The sequence below is a fragment of the Glycine max genome, chromosome 14 (genome assembly GCF_000004515.6).
Source record: "Glycine max cultivar Williams 82 chromosome 14, Glycine_max_v4.0, whole genome shotgun sequence".
In the NCBI taxonomy this organism is placed as follows: domain Eukaryota; kingdom Viridiplantae; phylum Streptophyta; class Magnoliopsida; order Fabales; family Fabaceae; genus Glycine; species Glycine max.
Window position 1 is genome coordinate 38,333,760 of NC_038250.2, and position 17,926 is coordinate 38,351,685.

Consider the following 17,926-nt stretch of genomic DNA (forward strand, 5'->3'; position numbering starts at 1 on the left):
TTCTAAGCCACGCCAAATTGACATACTTTGGTTGAATCATCTCCTTCTTTGCATAACTAAACTTGTACGAAGACTCATAGTGTTCTTTAGAAAAGCAAGGAGTTGCCTTTGGTGTAGTAGGAGGTAAGGAAGAATGTGCAATTCATTTTCCTCTATCTGAAGGACCACCTTTTGTTGGTTCCTTCTCCTTCTTTGTTATGGGGGTTGTGGGTCTGTGCCCAATGCTCTTTATCCTCTTTTTCTTCTCTGCCATTGATGGAGATTGGGGATGAAGGTAGAAAGAGAGGCTTATGTGTTTAAAAGGTTGAAAGACTAACAAATATACTCTTTTAAGTTTCGAAAAGAGCTCTGAGATATAATGTGAGGGGTTTCTAGGTTTGGGAAAGCTCTAAAAAGGAAAAGGGAGGATTTTTTCAATTTCTAAAAACGTTTCAAACGCCTCGTAATCAATTACCTAAGATGGTAATTGATTACAAGTTCAGACAAAGAGTAAGGCTTTTTGTCTTCACTAAAATAATCGATTGCCCAAGTTGGTAATCAATTACAGGATTACCCAAAGAGCTTAGATATCTGCCTTAGCTCGAAATAATCGATTACAAGATATGCTAATCAATTATCATGCATGCTAAATCATAATTGTCCTGAATTAAACTTGCTAAAATGGTTTTTATGCATGTTAAATGTTCAAGAATGCAATTCACATGTACTAATGAGCAAGCAAACAAATGTAACTACATATGTACATGAATGAATACTCCTAAATTGGCTTAAGTAATGTCACAACCTACCTCACGACAGGACGACGAAGGCAAAATAGATAAGCCAAAGAGTTCGTCTCCAAGGGAGAAAACGAGCAGAGTCGCCACCAACGTTTATTTGAGGAAAACAATAGAAAAAACAAAAAGAGGTCTATGAATTTTGAAAATAAGAGTTCAGGAGTTGTTTATGCATAAGGAAGGTATTAGCACCCCACGCGCCCGTCACAAGGGACGGTAGCCTTTAATCGAGTGTGCGTAACATGACTTCAAAATTATTTAGTTTTCCCTTTTTATATTTTTTATTTTTTGGGGGTTGACACCTACGTATCCTCAGGTTCGATGAGGAATTTAGACCTACGTAGTTCTTTAAGACTGGAAGTTTGTATGTTAAATTGATTTTATGTTTTTTGAAAGATTGATTTTAATTGTGAACAAAAGTCGTTTTAGGCATTGGACCTTGAAACGATGTTTTAAATTTTGAAAAGTGGAGAGAATCGTTAAGGCATTGGACCTTGAAACGATCTTTTAAATTTGAAAAGCGGAGAGAATCGTTAAGGCATTGGACCTTGAAACGATCTCAAGTGATATTTGATAAAAAGAAATTAGTTATGAGTTGGTTTTATCTTGGTTTTGTTTATTAAATTTCAATCTCTTTAAAGACAAATTTACAACACTAGTGATTGGTTAAGATTGAACTTTACAAAGAAAAAGAGATTGACGATGATAGATGGAGAAGATGAATGTGCACAATAACAAAGGGGACCCCTAAGGGTACATAGATCATATTCAATCCTCAAAAATAAAACTAACTGATGGTTGCATGATGAACACCGAAAAAGGAACGATGTAAGGATTGGTCACAATCGTGATTCGGCAGCGCCTCGGCTTTGTTTCCTCTTCTTTCTTCTTCTTCTTCTTTCTCTCTTCTCTCAATTCTCTCCACTTTTGAGCCTTGGAACCCCTTGATCAGCCTCCCTTCACGCCTATTTATAGGAAAAACAAGCATTTGGGACCATGGTAGCTTGCCAAAGTGAGCTGAGACTTAGCCATGAAGCAACTAGCTCGCCCAAGCGAGCTGGTTACTTAACATGGAAGTCTTTTGGTGGCCCAGGCGAGCCAGAGGCTAGCCTGGGCGAGCTAGGGGCCAGGAAACTCAATGAAAAGACCCTTTTGCCCTTCCTTTTGGTATCTTTCGCATTCTTGATCAAAACATTGAATGATCCTTCATTTTATGCGGTAATTGGTGTCAAACCATGCAGTTTGGCTAGCAAGAAAAAAAACATCAATGAATGACAGTCCCCAAACGAAATTAGGGTATGACAAGTAAGTTTAGACTCACTTAGAATGCCAAGTTCATTATGAAAGTGGAAGAACCTATCCCTTGCTAAAGGTTTAGTGAATATATCAGCTAGTTGTGAGTCTGTATCAACAAACTCTGTATCACAGCCACCCTTATGAATATGATCCTAATGAAATGATACCTAACCTCTATATGCTTTGTCCTAGAATATATGATAGGGTTTTTGGTGAGACTAATGGCACTACTATTATCGCATCTTAAAGGAATGTGTTCTAAATGCAATCCAAAATCAGAAAGTTGTTGTTTAAGCCACAAAATTTATGCACAACAACTCCTTGCAGCAATGTATTCAGCCTTAACCATAGATAAAGCAACACATGCTTGCTTCTTGCTATTCCAAAATACTAGGCCATGTCATAATAACTGACAAGTACCACTTGTACTCTTCCTATCTAGTTTGCATTCTGCAAAATCTAAATCTAAATATCCCACTAGAGAGATCTTAACACCTTTAGGATACCACAAGACGACATCTAAGGTTCCTCTAAGATACTTCATAACTCTATTAATTGTTCAGAAATGTGACCCTTTAGGACATGATTGATAGCAAGCACACATGTAAACACTAAACATAATGTCAGACCTATTAGCATTCAAGTAGATTAAAGAACCAATGGTACGTCTATACTTTGTTTGGTCAATGAGTTTCCTTTTTTTATTCACACCAAGGTAGCAATTTGTGGCCATAGGAGTTGCAGCCTCCTTGCTTTTATCCATATCAAGCTTCTTGAGAAGTTCCTTGCAATCCTTGGTTTGATGGAGAAAAGTTCCATGGTTCATTTGCTAAACTTGTAGACCAAGGAAATAGTTCAACTCTCCCATCATTGGCATTTCAAACTCTCCCTACATCCTACGCACAAAATCTTCAAAAATAGATTTATTAGTGGAGAAAAATATGATGTCATCTACATAAGCCTTCACAAGCAAGATGTCATGAGAGGATTTCTTAATAAAAATCCTCTTATCAACTTGTCCTCTTTTAATTTTTTTTATCAAGGAGAAAGTTGGTAAGTCGCTCATACCATTGTGGGTGCTTGTTTAAGTCCATAGAGAGCTTTCTCAGGCTTATACACATGAGTAGGATTTTTATGATCCAAACTAGAAGGCTGAGAAACATAGACTTCCTCTTCAATGTATCCATTTAGAAAAACACTCTTCACATACATTTGGTACAATTTAAACTCCATAATACAAGCAAATGCAAGCAACAATCTCAGAGCTTCTAATCTAGCTATCAGAGCATAGGTTTCACCAAAGTCTATACCCTCTTGTTGTTTATAACCTTTGGCTAGTAGCTTTGCTTTTTCCTAGTTATTAAGCCATGTTCATCTAGCTTATATTTGAAAGCCCGTTTTGTACGTATAATTTTTGTCTTACTAGGCCTGGGTACTAGTTCCAAAACTTCATTTCTTTTAAACTGATTTAGTTCATCATGCATAGCCATAAGCCAATGTTCATCAACAAGCACCTCTTCAATAGTTGAAGGTTCTATCATAGACACAAATGTATAAAATTCACAAAACAAATTGAGTGAGTGAGTGTCGAGTAGAAACTCCCTTTGCAATATCACCTATGATGTTGTCAATAGAAAGGTCATTAAGTGCTTTCCACTCCTTATGAAGACTATTTTGTTGTAGTGGGTGTTCTTCAAAAGGGTTATTGTTCACTACCTTTTCACTTGTAGGAGAGGATTCTTTAGGACTTCTTACATCATCATCATCATAAAGAGGTATCTGAGAATTCTCCCTTTGTTGTTGTCACCAAAGGTTACAAATCCTCCTTCTTTAGCTTTTAGAGGCAAGAAATTTGATTTGTCTCCTATCATATGCCTCGAGCAGCTGCTATTAAGATACAATGGTTGTTTATCCACTGCTAGGCACACCTATAAAACTTGTATTTCCCACTTGGAACTCCATACCTTTTTATCATGCACCTAAAAGAAGAATTTCCTTCCCCATGAGGATGACAGAGTCATTGCAGAGACCCTTGTGAATGTTTTGGAGCTGGTTCGATCCCACATTGTCAGCATTCACAACGAGGATCTAGTCGTACTCCTTGATAAGCTTGCACAACTATCTTCTTCTCAGCCTTGGCCTATTTCGGTGCCACTGATGATTATCACAAAGAAAGGACAAGCTTCAGAGAAACAGAGCTTCAAGTCGAATCTTCAAAATTGATGCAACATTGCAACAGCAGAAAGCGCTTGAAGGTGAAGACAAAGACGCCATCACGACAGACTGGCCAAGAGCTTTGTGCACACACAACTATTTCCAACATAGATCTGGTTTTTGCATACACACTTTACCAAAGAACCAACTTTGATGTTGAGAGGAAGTGAGGTCGTGTGCGCTTCTCAAAGTGTGAGAGGGTGCGAGAGAGAAAGGAAGTCAAGCATGAGAGTTAGGCCTTAACAGAGTGGCAAAGGTAGCATAGCGGTGGCAGCCAAAGTGAGAGGACACGAGAGTGAAAAAGGAAAACTCGTCTCATTCAAAGATGGTTTTTGAAAACTAATGTTGAATTCTTCCCTTTCAAAGATTATTTTTTGAAAACTGATGTTAAACTCATGCTTTTGACATCGGTGCATGAAGAAATCGATGTTAAAATGTGATTTCAAAGATGATTTTGTGAAAATTGTCGTTAAAAAGTTATTATTTTAAAAAAATGTTACTATGTTTTTTACGAAAATAATTTTGATACTCTCATTAAGCAAGTGTTGTAAAATATCATTTTTGTAGTAGTGCACTAACATATTTTACATTTGAATGTATTTTCTTTTGCTCATAAAACAAATTAATCCAAAAGGGGAGAAATGATCTCTCTCTCTCACTCTCTATAATACTGCCTTTGCCTTTCAGCCTGGTCCAACATATATTTTTGGATCGAAAGAACAAATTGAATTCTTAGAGAAATCAAAGCTTGACATAGTGCTTGATTAAAATAGAATCATGCCATACACGTACCAAGACACAGATAACCAATTACACTAAAATTTACTATAACTAATTAGTCAAACGAAAGAAATTGAACTGAAATGCTAGTAACTAATTATTGAATGGATGTTCCCATGTAGGGTTTTAAATTGTGGTCTCCAATTGTAATTGTAGCCGCAACGTTAAGATATTTTGACATTTCACAATCGCATCATATTTTCTCATAATTAGTCGCAGTATAAAGGTTTAGTGGCTCGCCGCAACGTGACCACAACTGCAATTTTAAACCATGGATTTTCCCCATCTTCTCTTTTAATTATCAATGCCGCTACGTACGCACAAACGACACACTAAAAAGTATAAGGATGTGGTCCGATGCTTGTTATAAAGTCTGGAAGCCATCTTTAGCAGAATGTTTGCTGGATTTGTTGAGCAAGTTCTTCAGCACTGAGTTGGCATTCAATTCCAATCTAAAAAGGACAGATTTAAGAAACCATAGTTATTCATGGACCCTAATTGAACACGTAAATAGCATGTATACATAATCATTAATTAGCTTCCACGAAATAAATAATATCAGAAAACGGTAGGTCCATATTTAAATTTATTGCATATAAATATATATATTTTTGGCCAAATGAAGAAAATGCTTGCGAGATGCCATGTTACATCCCTGGCCTATCAGACAAATGCAGTAAAAAAGGTTGTGCATGTCATTGTTTATTACAGATCACAGTAGTAATGTACTTCACTGTAGAGTACTAGCCAAAAAAAAAAAGTTTCTATTATTATTACTTCATTCAATATATATTCATTATATCATCATGGTCATTATTTTAGTTTTTTCTTTTTTTTGTGAAATTTTCTTATTTTAGATTTTCTATAGGTTGTAGGCTAGGCTATTAGGTTACTTCATCTGGCAAACTTTTTTGATGATTCAAAATTGTTAGAACTTCAAATCCATACCGTCTAAATCAAGATGAGGGTTTAGGGAACAAAAACTGTTACATCACTGAGACACTGCAATCCAAACCTATCCTCATTATTAGTGAAAGGGACTTAGGAAAGAGATAGGATTATATAGGCACATTGAGCCAATAATCTCAACAACAAAAAAATACTCAACAAAAAATATTTACTTTTTGAGCTAACTTCGCGGTTGCTGGTATTCAAAGATATAGCCACATTTTGGACACAGAGAAAATAAAAATAAAAAAAACTTATGCATGTGATAAAATATTTACTTGATTTTTAGTCCTTTCGTCCTTTTCGACAAAATATGTTTATTTCAAAAAAATAATTACTTTTAAGTATTCAGATTTATTTAAAAAGATAATGACTTTCAACAATATTTTTTCATATATCTATATATAGACTTAAAAATTGAACCTATTACATTATTAATCATGCAAATTGTGTTATGTTGTACCAGTAAGATATATACAGTGCTTCAAGTCATTACCAAGAAATTTCTAGTCAGTATAAGCATTAGCATTATATTAACTGAAGACATTAATAAAACAGTAAGATTAGCCGTCATGTATGTACCATCACAGTTACCTTAATAGTGACTGAGTTTAGCATGGTTTCATCAGCAGTGCTAATGTTCACATGGAGGATTTCAAGTGCTAGGTCTTCAAGAGCTGATATTATTCTCATGGCCTGGCCTCGAATCGGTAGTGACACAGTCTTCAGAAGCACATGTGGACTTGAAAACTTGACCTCAACATCAGCTATAATGGACTTTGAATTGGCAAAAAGCTCATTGATATTATCGTTGATGGAAGAAGAAGCTGAAGAAGTAGGAGAGTTGGCTATGGTGGGGGAAAGGTAACCTGGCTGCAATCTGAGCTTGTAAGGGCTACCTGGTTGTGGATTCCTTGGACTAATGGGAAGGTTTATTCTAGGGCTCAAGGGTGGTTTTCCAGGACTTAGTGATGAAGGCCTCAGGCTTGAAACTAGCCTTGGGCTTAGGACTTCATTGTAAACTTTTCTTTGTTTCTTGGCCTCTAGGCACTGTAGAAGCTGCTGCAACTCGTTGATGTAATCAATCACACCTCCAATTATTGATGCTTGGTCTCCCTATATATAGGAGGAAAAAATTAGCCTCAAGTACCACTACAGAAAATCACAATATACATAGCAAAAATACATTTAGACACTCAATATTCTATTCAACACTTAGTGAGAGAGAGAGAATAAAAAAAGAAAATTATAGATATAATAGGTGATATAGTATGATAAAATGTGATAAAAAAAAAAATGAAAGATGTTACATATACATATAAGTTGCCTAGAAGGAATTTTTCAAGAATACATATCTAAGGGTATTGAAGAGAAACACCTATTATTACTCTTTATCTCTCACTTTCTATCAGTTATCATATTATATTTTTGTCTCTTTTTCTCTTTAGGTGTTATCCTGTGTTGGTATGCCTATTGATTATTTTCCTTATTGCTTTTAGATTTGTCTACTAGCTAATACATAAAAACTTTTTGCAACTTCCTAGTTCAAGTACACTTTTGTAATCCGCTTATAGATAACCTTTTTTGTAAGAAAAGCTAAATTGAAAAATACACAAGAGATAATCAAACATTGCATAATAAAAAAAAATCCTCAAAAAAACTACTTATAGAGGTAGTTCAATTAATTAAAATTGTCTATGTGAAGGACATTTGGGTGTAAAACGAAGTCCAGAATGCAAACTAGTGCACTAAATAAAGGTAAGAAATGAATTGTTATCATATAGATAAAATCAAGGAAAGTATCTAGAATTTGAATATGTGATTGATGTTAAGATAATTAAGGCATACGTACCCGCTTGACATAAAAGAAAGGCATAAGTGACCTCAAGATCGATAAGTTTTCATTCATTTCCTTTCTTCTGTTGCGCTCCACGGTTATGTGAGACACCTTCTGTGGTTCCTCAACCAATGTGGGACTAAGCTTTTGTCTCTTGCTTTTTGGTGAGATTTCAGGCTCAGTTTCAGAATCTTGTGGGGCACGTGAAGATATTGAGACCTTTTTTGAGTTTTGCTCATTTTCTTTGAAAGTTGGGCCAATAACAGCAGCTTCATTGTTGGTGGAAGGAAAATCTTTCAAGTCTTCTAGGCTCTCCAAAATGGAAAAAAGATCCCCTCCACCAAAGTGTGTGTCCCCAAACTCAGTATCATGGGAAACATCACATAGGCTTTCATCCATTAATGGACTTTTCTGTGGTTCCATTTCTCCAATAAAACTTATTACAAAAGGTGTGTATGGAAACAGTTGAACCGGAAAATTTGACTTTCCCGGATAAAAAATGCCAAAGCAACGTCTTTTCCTGAAATCCCAAGATAAGTTATCTCAAGGCAGTGCAGTGGTGCACTGAATCCCAAGATATATAGCAGAAAAGCAGTAGCAGACCAAAGAAGTTTTCAAAACTTGAAATTACAATAAATATTGAGAGACGTTAGAAGGAAAGAGAAAGAGAGGGAGGTGAGGGAGACGCCTGGAAGAAAGATAATTAAGGGTTTTATAGTGATAGTAATACTTGAAAAAGATGTGGTGTGAAAAATTAAAATAGATTCTGTTCTTGAGGTTAATGCAACTATCTTCTTTGGATTTTGTTACCAGTAGCTTCTAGACCAAAAGTTAAGAATTTAGTAATTATCATTTTTATTAAAAATTAGACTCAAATATAAATTCAGTGATGTAAGTTGGTAATTTTTTAATTTTAACTACTATAAGTTGTATTTTTGGTTTTGTCAATTCTAAATTCTTTAGTATTTAATTTTTGGTCTCTAAAGATTATGGTTTAGAGATTAAAATTAAAAAAAATCACAAACTTATATGAAATACAAAATAAAAAAATAGAAATTAAAATTAAAAAACTGTAAATTTATAAGAACTAAATTCATATTAATTGAAACATAAAAGTTATAATTAAAATGTTTTAGTAATATATATTAGATGTTATATTTTAATGAAAATTTATGCTTTAATTTTTTTTAATGGTTATCTTAAGGATAAATGATTTATTTGATGAGTTATTTTGCCTGCAGAAAGAAAAGCAAGTGGAAGAGATAAGAAGGGTATGAATCACCAATAAATGTACTGTTTTGTAATTAGGATCATAATTGCGTATCCACATTAAAATTGCCATTCATAAATACTTCTACCACCATTCATTAATACTGCAGTGAAATATTTAATCATTTTGGAAATGATCTGTTGTATATTCTCCTATCAAACTTTTTTCTGCCATTAAATATTGAACTTGAATGTAGCTTAAATGGATATATCTTTGTAATCGAAAAACAAATGCATATATCTCCCTTTTGAACTTTACCATGTTTGCCCAATCATAAATATTCTAAGTTTATGGATTTGGTTAATACGTGCCCAGTTCAATAAAAATACACATAATATTTACATGAAAAGTATTGATTATTAAATATCTTTTAAAATATATATTTTTTTATTTTCAAACCTGTGACCTAAATACAAAAATTAACAAAATACTTGAACTTAAAAATTCAACCAGAAGGTAAAGAGTAAAGAGTATATGAACTAGAGCAGCCAAATTATATTAGTGTTTAAACATATTGTCCAAGAGAATACCTAAGCTAAAGAGTATAATTTTTTACGTTTATTCAGGTATTTATATTCTGCCATCTGATGTGTGGTAATATTCTTGAAATGCCCAATGACTAAATACAACACTGATTTACTCCAACGGTTTCATTATAATTATCATGTATATGAAAAAATAATTATCTTAAAAATAATTATTATTTTAATTTTTTAATGTAACATTAATTATTTTTTTACTTATATTTTTTACATATTAATGATAAATTACAAAATTTTAAAAATGAATTAATGATGATTTAAGATTAATGTTATAAAATTACTTTTCTTTTTTATCTATTTATTATTTTTTTTAATATGTGTAAAACTACCATGATGATTATTTTAGTTCAAAGGAAATAGTTAATATAGAAAAGCTCCAATATTCAAGAGTATATATGTATTTAAATTTATAATATTTTCATCTCATTTAAGACACCCTTAATATGAATTAAACATCCCGTTATAGTATGTAAAACAAAAAAAAAAATTAAAAAAATAGAGTGAAATATATACATCAATCTGAGTAATATTATGTATCACCAATTCTCCTAACTTCACTATGTGAAGCCTCATCAATATATTTAGTTGGAAGGTCATGTGGTTAAGAAGATCCAATGACAACCTTTTGATAGTGACCAGATATGACAGTCACTACTAGAAAAAAGGTTTTTTACGACATTGTATTTACGACGTTTATATAAGGACTCATGTAAATTGTGAAGCGGTGACATTTTTATAAATAATGATAACTTTTTAAAGGCGGTTTCCTAAACAACGACATTAAAACTAAAATATGCAATTTTAACGACGCACATCTTGTTCACCAGTCTTAGAATGTAGGAATGTGGTATTTTTGTAATTAATATTAAATTAGACAACGACGTTTTTGTGTAAAGGACCGTCGTTCACTTTTTGCTCTAAATTTCCAAAAATATATTAGGGCTACCGCGCGCACCTCAGCTGCTCCCTCAGTGAACCTCCATATGGCCTTTCGTCTGACTCACCATTGCTCGCCATTGCTGAACCTCTCACTCACCATTGCTCAATCGACTGTTCTTGCCTCGGTTTGCTCAATCCCTTTCCTTCTTTCAATTTTTTCTCCTCTCTCCTTACTTATCTCTATTTTGTTTTTGTGTCTCTCCACACTGAAAAAACTATACGCATAACACAACAGAGAGAGCTCCCTCGTCGATTCTAAATTCGCATTATGGTGCGTGGTTCACACTCGACGCGTTCTATGGAATTTCGACTGGCCCAGGGCACCGTTACTCTTTTTTCGAATTTCACTCCTCAAAGAGGTAAAGGAACCAAACACAACCTTGTTTCTTTATCCTTATTATGCATACTTAATCTCATTTATGAAACTCGTTTTAATTTGAATTGTTTATTTTTTTTTACAATTTGGAATGTTTTTGCTTTTTGCTTTTTCAGGGATTGGTGGTGGTGTTGTTTTTTGCGCGTGTGTGTGTGTTGGATTTTGTGTGGTTGGTTTTCACTGTGCATGTTTGTACTGTGTGTTGTGGTTCTTTTGTGTGGTGGTGAAGCTTTGACATATTGAATTTACAGTTTTTTTTCTTCAATGGTGCAGAGGAATGTGTGACGGATTCTGTGGAGAGTCTGGGTTTCAGAGGTGTGGATGAGAGTTTTGGAGATACAACTCACTGGTTCGTTTTTCATTCCCAAACCCCACCTCATGCACAAATCAACACTCCTTCTTGTTGGACGCCAATCCAAGTTGAGAGGAGGATTGAGTTCAATGAGCATTGGAAAGTAGGATTTGACTAAAATAAACACACTAACCAATTTTGTTTCTCAATAGATATAATTTTCCTTGTTGTACAATGAACCTTGAGATGGTAAATCCTGTGTGCTTAAATTTGCATTTGGATTTTGCAACTTAGACATAATTATTTACTTCATCCATCGATCATGACAATCACTATTAGAAAATATGCTTTCTACATCGGTTATTTATGACTTTCAACATCGGTTTTTGAACCGATGTTGAAAGTACCGACATTGATAGTATTATCGTTAACATCAGTTTTTTAAAAACCGATGTTAACGTAAAATTACCAACATCGATTCTATAAATAACCGATGTTGCCGATATGAATTACACCCAAAAAATGTATATTAATGTTAAAAGTTAACATCGGTTTTTCAAAAAACCGATGTTAACGAATGTGTTAATTTTGACAGTTAACATCGGTTTTTTCAAAAAAAAACCGATGTTAACTAATTTGTTAATGTTGACAGTTAACATCGGTTGTTTGTAAAAAAACCGATGTTAACGAATGTATTACTATTGACCGTTAACATCGTTTTTTTCAAACAACCGATGTTAACTAACGTTAACATCGGTTTTCTGTAAAAAAAAACCGATGTTAACAAATGTGCTACTATTGACAGTTAACATCGGTTTTTTCAAACAACCGATGTTAACTAACGCTAACATCGGTTGTTTGAAAAAATTGATGTTAACAAATGTGTTATTATTGACAGTTAACATCGGTTTTTTCAAAAAACTGATGTTAATGTTAGCTAACATCGGTTTCTGTAAAAAAAACCGATGTTAACGAATGTGTTACTATTGACAGTTAACATCGGTTTTTTCAAAAAACCGATGTTAACGTTAATTAACATCAGTTTTCTGTAAAAAAAAAAAAAACCGATGTTAACGAATGTGTTACTATTTACAGTTAACATCGGTTTTTTACAGAAAATTGTTGTTAACCAATGTGTTATTATTGACGGTTAACATCGGTTTTTTCAAAAAACCGATGTTAATGTTAGTTAACATTGGTTTTCTGTAAAAAAAACCGATGTTAACGAATGTGTTACTATTTACAGTTAACATCGGTTTTTTACAGAAAATTGATGTTAACTAACGTTAACATCGTTTTTTTGAAAAAACCGATGTTAACCAATGTGTTATTATTGACAGTTAACATCAGTTTTCTGTAAAAAAAAAACGATGTTAACGAATGTGTTACTATTTACAGTTAACATCGGTTTTTTCAAAAAAACCGATGTTGTTGTCAAGATTTTTTTTAAAATAATTTCTTTGTTTTTACAAAAAAAACCAAAATTTAACCTGTAAATTTAAAATCAGACCACACAGCACACAACATATATCATTTGCATTCTGCTTTCAAATAGGTTTTAGCAAAAAACTAGCTATCAACAAAGGTTATTCAATGTTAAGATGAAACAACAATTGTAAAAAATGTAATGCAAAGTATGTAAACTAATTAAGTAACCTAAAGTTACATAGTTGTCTAACAGCCTATGTTTGATTTCTAACTTTTAGATAATACTGTGCCAACTGGATGCGAAGCGCCTTGAATCTTTCAGCTTCCAATGGTCTAACTTCATTAAAATACTGCATGATCAAATAAAAAATAAATTAATAATGTAATAACAATTATAAGAAAACCAACTTTGTTTGAAATAAACAATTACCGTCTCCCAATTATTCCTGAAAGATCCTAAGATTATCGTGGACATCCAATGCATCACGTAGTAGCCACATTCAGTGATTCCTTTTTGTCTATTACACTAAATACATAATGAAATTTGGATATTAATTAAACGTTAACTACAATTAGTGTACACACACATAAAATATATATAAGTAGAACTTTTATTTAAATCACGTACCTTAACAACAATCCACCTAGCAGCAGCCTTGGATTTAGGTTGTGGAGTATCATTAAGTCCTTTCAAAGCACTAGTGTTGAATATGAGGAACATTAAAATATTGATGTTGTTGAGTTATGCCAATGAAAATGTATTGTAAACAATACTAACCTGTTAATTATTCCCTTAAGGTAGTTGTCTGGTCTATTATGTAAAGAACAAAACCAGACAACTAGGTTTTCCTTAGGCAGAATGACGACCATTTGCCAGTGTCCGCTGCAGTAGAGACGAATATGGGTTATTGTAGTAGTATAGATTATTTAAATTAAATTGTTGTGTTTGACTTACCCATTCAGGTAGGCTCCAAGGTAAACATCTCGTTTTGAACTCTGTATCCAACTCTTGATGTAACTTTCGGATTCAAATTGTGATTGCCCAGATCTCTGAATGGACTGTGGCTCGAGGAATCCATACACATCAGAATTCCCCGCTCTCACACTTGTCTCGGTCATATGACTATGTTGTTAAGCCAAAGTTAATTATGTATGAATTTAAAACAATTACTTTGGTAATTAATAGTAATCTAAAATGACTTACAGAATCCACAACTGTATAACAGATATGCAGAGACATTGACCACCGTGTGCAATTTCAGAGAAATCTCCGTGCTTTATATATAACGGGAAGTTTTGATTAAACACCCCGAATATGGTAACATCCCACATAACCTGGACAGGCTTCAAAAACAGTTGAGGGATGGTCAATGTCATCAGGTATAGGGGATCATCGACCTCTTCATTCGGGCTTTCTGGAGGTTTTGCTGGAGACACAGCTGCCTGTTGATCAAACATAGTTAATTAGCAAGTTTTGATTACAGTGAACAAATTAATTGAAAAAATAAACATACAATCAGAGTAAAATACATGTTCTAATAAACGCTTCACAAGATGTGTTGGCCAAGCATGGAAGGTATTAAGTGTCTGCCCCACTAAGGTAACCTCGTCAGTGGGTACAAGAACGAGAGCCTCTGCATCTTTAACCTCCTCAACACCAACCTTGACTTGACCATGCAACAAAGGGATGTTATGAACTGTTGTGGATCCCTCATAAAGTCTTCCTAGGGCAACCAGGCGGGAAGGATTTTCTTCAATGTATAGCCCACATTTGTCTGAGTCACTCGTCCCTGGATCGTTCCCTGAGGGAGCAACACAACTCTCCTTTGTGCTGACACGAGGACTTGAGGGACCAACCTCTGGCTCTGGAGGTAGTGCAAGTCCCTGTGATTGCATCTGAGACTGAAACTGGGACTGCATCTGGCTGAAGGATGCCATCATCTTTTGAGTCACTTTTTATGTGATTGACTCCTCCAGTTGGTCTTAGATTTGTTGGGTCAGCTGTTCTAGGTCTTCAGGAGGCATGGAGGAAGAACTGCGGGATGTTCGTGAAGCCGATCCAAAGTATTGCTTTATGTTTACACCGGCTCCAACAGCACGAACACGACCAGGGTGCTCTGGTCGCCCAATGGCAGCAGTCAGGATATCCTGACGTCCATAGGGGACGAACGATCCCTGTGACGCCTGCTCATCCAAAGAATCCTGTACCGAACACATATTTGTCCAAGGAATTCACAAAATACACAAAGATAATTACAATTATTAATTAAAAATAACTTACAATCCTGTCAGCTATTTCCTTTGCTGCCTCAGACGTCATCTGTCCAGTTTTCTTCGTGCGGTCATCTTCCATTTCACGTGGCGTCTGATGGGAGATGGAGGGTCAATGATGCTCTCAGTGCTTCCAAACTAGGTAGCTTCTTCTAGTCTTTGCTTTGTCTTCTCAGCCATGAGCTTTTCTTCTAAATATTCATAACCCCCACGAGACAATATGTTGGGGGTAGTGTTTTGCTTCTGGGAGGCCTGTGCCTTTTTCCGCACATCCTGCAAAAGTTTAACATTAATGAAAATGATTATTACAATAAATTATAAGAAGTGATTTTGTTGTGGAAAACAACTAAAATGAAAAAGTACATACCTCCTATGAGGGGTCTCTGCGGGTCTGACAAAACTGGTCCCATTTCTCTTTGCTAATGCCATATTTTTCACAGACAATGTCGTCCACACCGTCCTTGTCGGCTGCAAGTGCCCATTTCCTAGTCAAGTCAGATTTAAACTGCCTCCAGCGCTCACCGACAATCTGAAGAATTTTCTTCTTTGTCCTACTGTCAGAAGCTTCAGGGATTTCAAATTCCGCCTGACAAACAATAAATTAGGTTTTATTGTAAGTAAATAACAAATTTAGACTATTAAAGAAAATCAACGAAGAAAACTCAAATACCTGAATATTCTCCCATATCAAATCCTTCTGAGCAGTAGGGACTTCCTTCCAGGTGTCATATGTGACGTCGACCTTATCACGAGCGACAATCCCCAAATATGTTCTTAATTTCTTCTTGTGGGGACCGTCGGCCTTGCCGGTAGCAGGATCGACGTTGACCACAAGTCTTTCTGCCCCAGGTGGTCTAGTGGCCAATGATTGTAGCCGTGTCGCCTTACGTGTCCACTTCAACGTAGATGGAGATGTTGATGCATCTGCAAGAGGAGGAGGAAGAGGAGGAGGAGGCGAGGCAGGTGGAGTAGCCATGGTCCTTTAAAGAGAAAAAGTTGAGTTAGTTAATATTATCAAAAAACACTGTATGAGTTATGTAAATGAATGTACCGAAATAAAATACTATATTAGACAAAGGACTAACATAAGTGTCCATGTATGAATCATCATCTTATACATTAACACCAATTGTTTTCCCGTGTAGAACCACAGACCACCTTTCATCACAAGGGTCTTGCACATAAAATACTTAGCTTGTTCTGCCATGATGAAAGGGTCATTCTGGTAAGCTAGTTTCTTCAGGTCTACCAACGTAAATTCTACATTATCAGTCCGCACACCGGTGTTGTTGTCAACCCACTTACATTTGAAAACACAAACAGTAAATTTGACATAGTTAAGCTCCCATATTTCATCAATGAAGCCAAAGTAAGGGATTGAAGCTACACAGGGATTGTCATCATGTACAGTTGCAAAGTGTTGAGATTCAGCCCTTAGGGTGACCCCGCTGTTTTGCATTGTACTTTTGTCATCTTGTGCTTTTGTGTAAAAGGAATACATGTTTATGTCGTATCCTTGCCAAGTTATAACATTTCTTTTAGACCCATGAGCTAACTTTCTTAATGTTTCAGAAGCATTTTCGTCAGCAAAGAGTGTATCTTTAAACCAATCAGAGAAAGTCTTGTTATGATTTTTCAAGACCTAGTTCTTTGACATTTTTAGATTACTTTGTTTGACTAAACATTCATGTTGAACCATGTATGGAAAAACTTCATTACTGTTGTTCAACACATACAAGTGAGCTTGTAACAAATCTTCTACACTTAGATTGATAACATGCAGTCCTCTTGAACCCTTACCGCCCACTCTGTCGTCATGGCGAGACTCAGGAAGGCCAACAGGTTTAGCCTTTTCAATGTACTCTGAACAAAATTCAACGGCTTCTTCTGCGATGTACCTTTCAACAATAGATGCTTCTGGACGATGTAGATTCTTGGTATACCCTTTTAAGATCTTCATGTAGCGCTCAACCGGGTACATCCAGCGCAGATAAATAGGACCACAACATTTGATTTCTCTAACCAAGTGAACAATTAAGTGGACCATGATGTCAAAGAAAGCAGGAGGAAAATACATCTCCAACTGACACAGTATAATTGTAGCCTCGTTTTCCAGGTCATCAAACTTGACCGGATCAAAGACTTTGCTACATATGGCATTGAAGAAAAAGCGCAGGCGAGTTATGACTAACATGACTTTGTTAGGCAAAATGTATCGTATGGCCACGGCTAACAATTGTTGCATCAACACGTGACAATCATGAGACTTTAACCCCACCAGCTTAAGCTCTTTGAACTGCACAAGGCTCTTAATATTTGAAGAGTATCCTTGTGGGACTTTAACCCGGCGCAGACACTGGCACAAACTGATCTTCTCCTTTCTGGATAAAGTATGACAAGCTGGAGGCAGGTATATTTTTTTACCATCAGACCTTGGATGCAACTGCGATCGTATGCCCATGTCAGCTAGATCTTGACGGGTATTTAGACCATCTTTCGTCTTGCCCTGAATGTTAAGGAGTGTCCCAATGACACTATCACATACATTTTTCTCTACATGCATAACATCAATACAATGTCTAACATCTAAATCAGATCAGTACGGAAGATCAAAGAAAATGGACCTCTTCTTCCATATGCAACTATTACTTTTATCATTCTTTTTTGGTCTTTCCAAATACAGTATTAAGGTGTTCAACCCGCTGGAAGACCTGCTCACCAATTAACGGTATCCGCGTAGTTTCGTGCTCTTGACTTCCATTAAAAGCTTTTTTCAATCTTCTGTAAGGGTGATGAGCTTTTAGAAAACGGCGATGTCTAGTGTACACTATTTTTCTACCATATTTTAGTTGTATGTAGCTTGTGTCTTCTTCACAGATGGGGCATGCATGATGACCCTTAACACTGTAACCGTTGAGATTCTCATATGCTGGAAAGTCATTAATGATACAAAAAAG

At 35.2% G+C, this 17,926-nt stretch overlaps 1 protein-coding gene across 1 annotated transcript; it reads right to left on the reverse strand.

Moving 5' to 3' along the window:
- Positions 1-5,061: 5,061 nt before the first annotated feature.
- Positions 5,062-8,521, reverse strand: SPCH4 (transcription factor SPEECHLESS-like). Its single transcript, XM_006596223.4, has 3 exons — positions 7,867-8,521; positions 6,609-7,130; positions 5,062-5,518 (listed from the first exon to the last, which is right to left on the reverse strand). Exons 1-3 carry the CDS (start codon positions 8,272-8,274, stop codon positions 5,453-5,455), a joined length of 996 nt encoding a protein of 331 aa, XP_006596286.1. The 5' UTR covers positions 8,275-8,521; the 3' UTR covers positions 5,062-5,452.
- Positions 8,522-17,926: the final 9,405 nt, after the last annotated feature.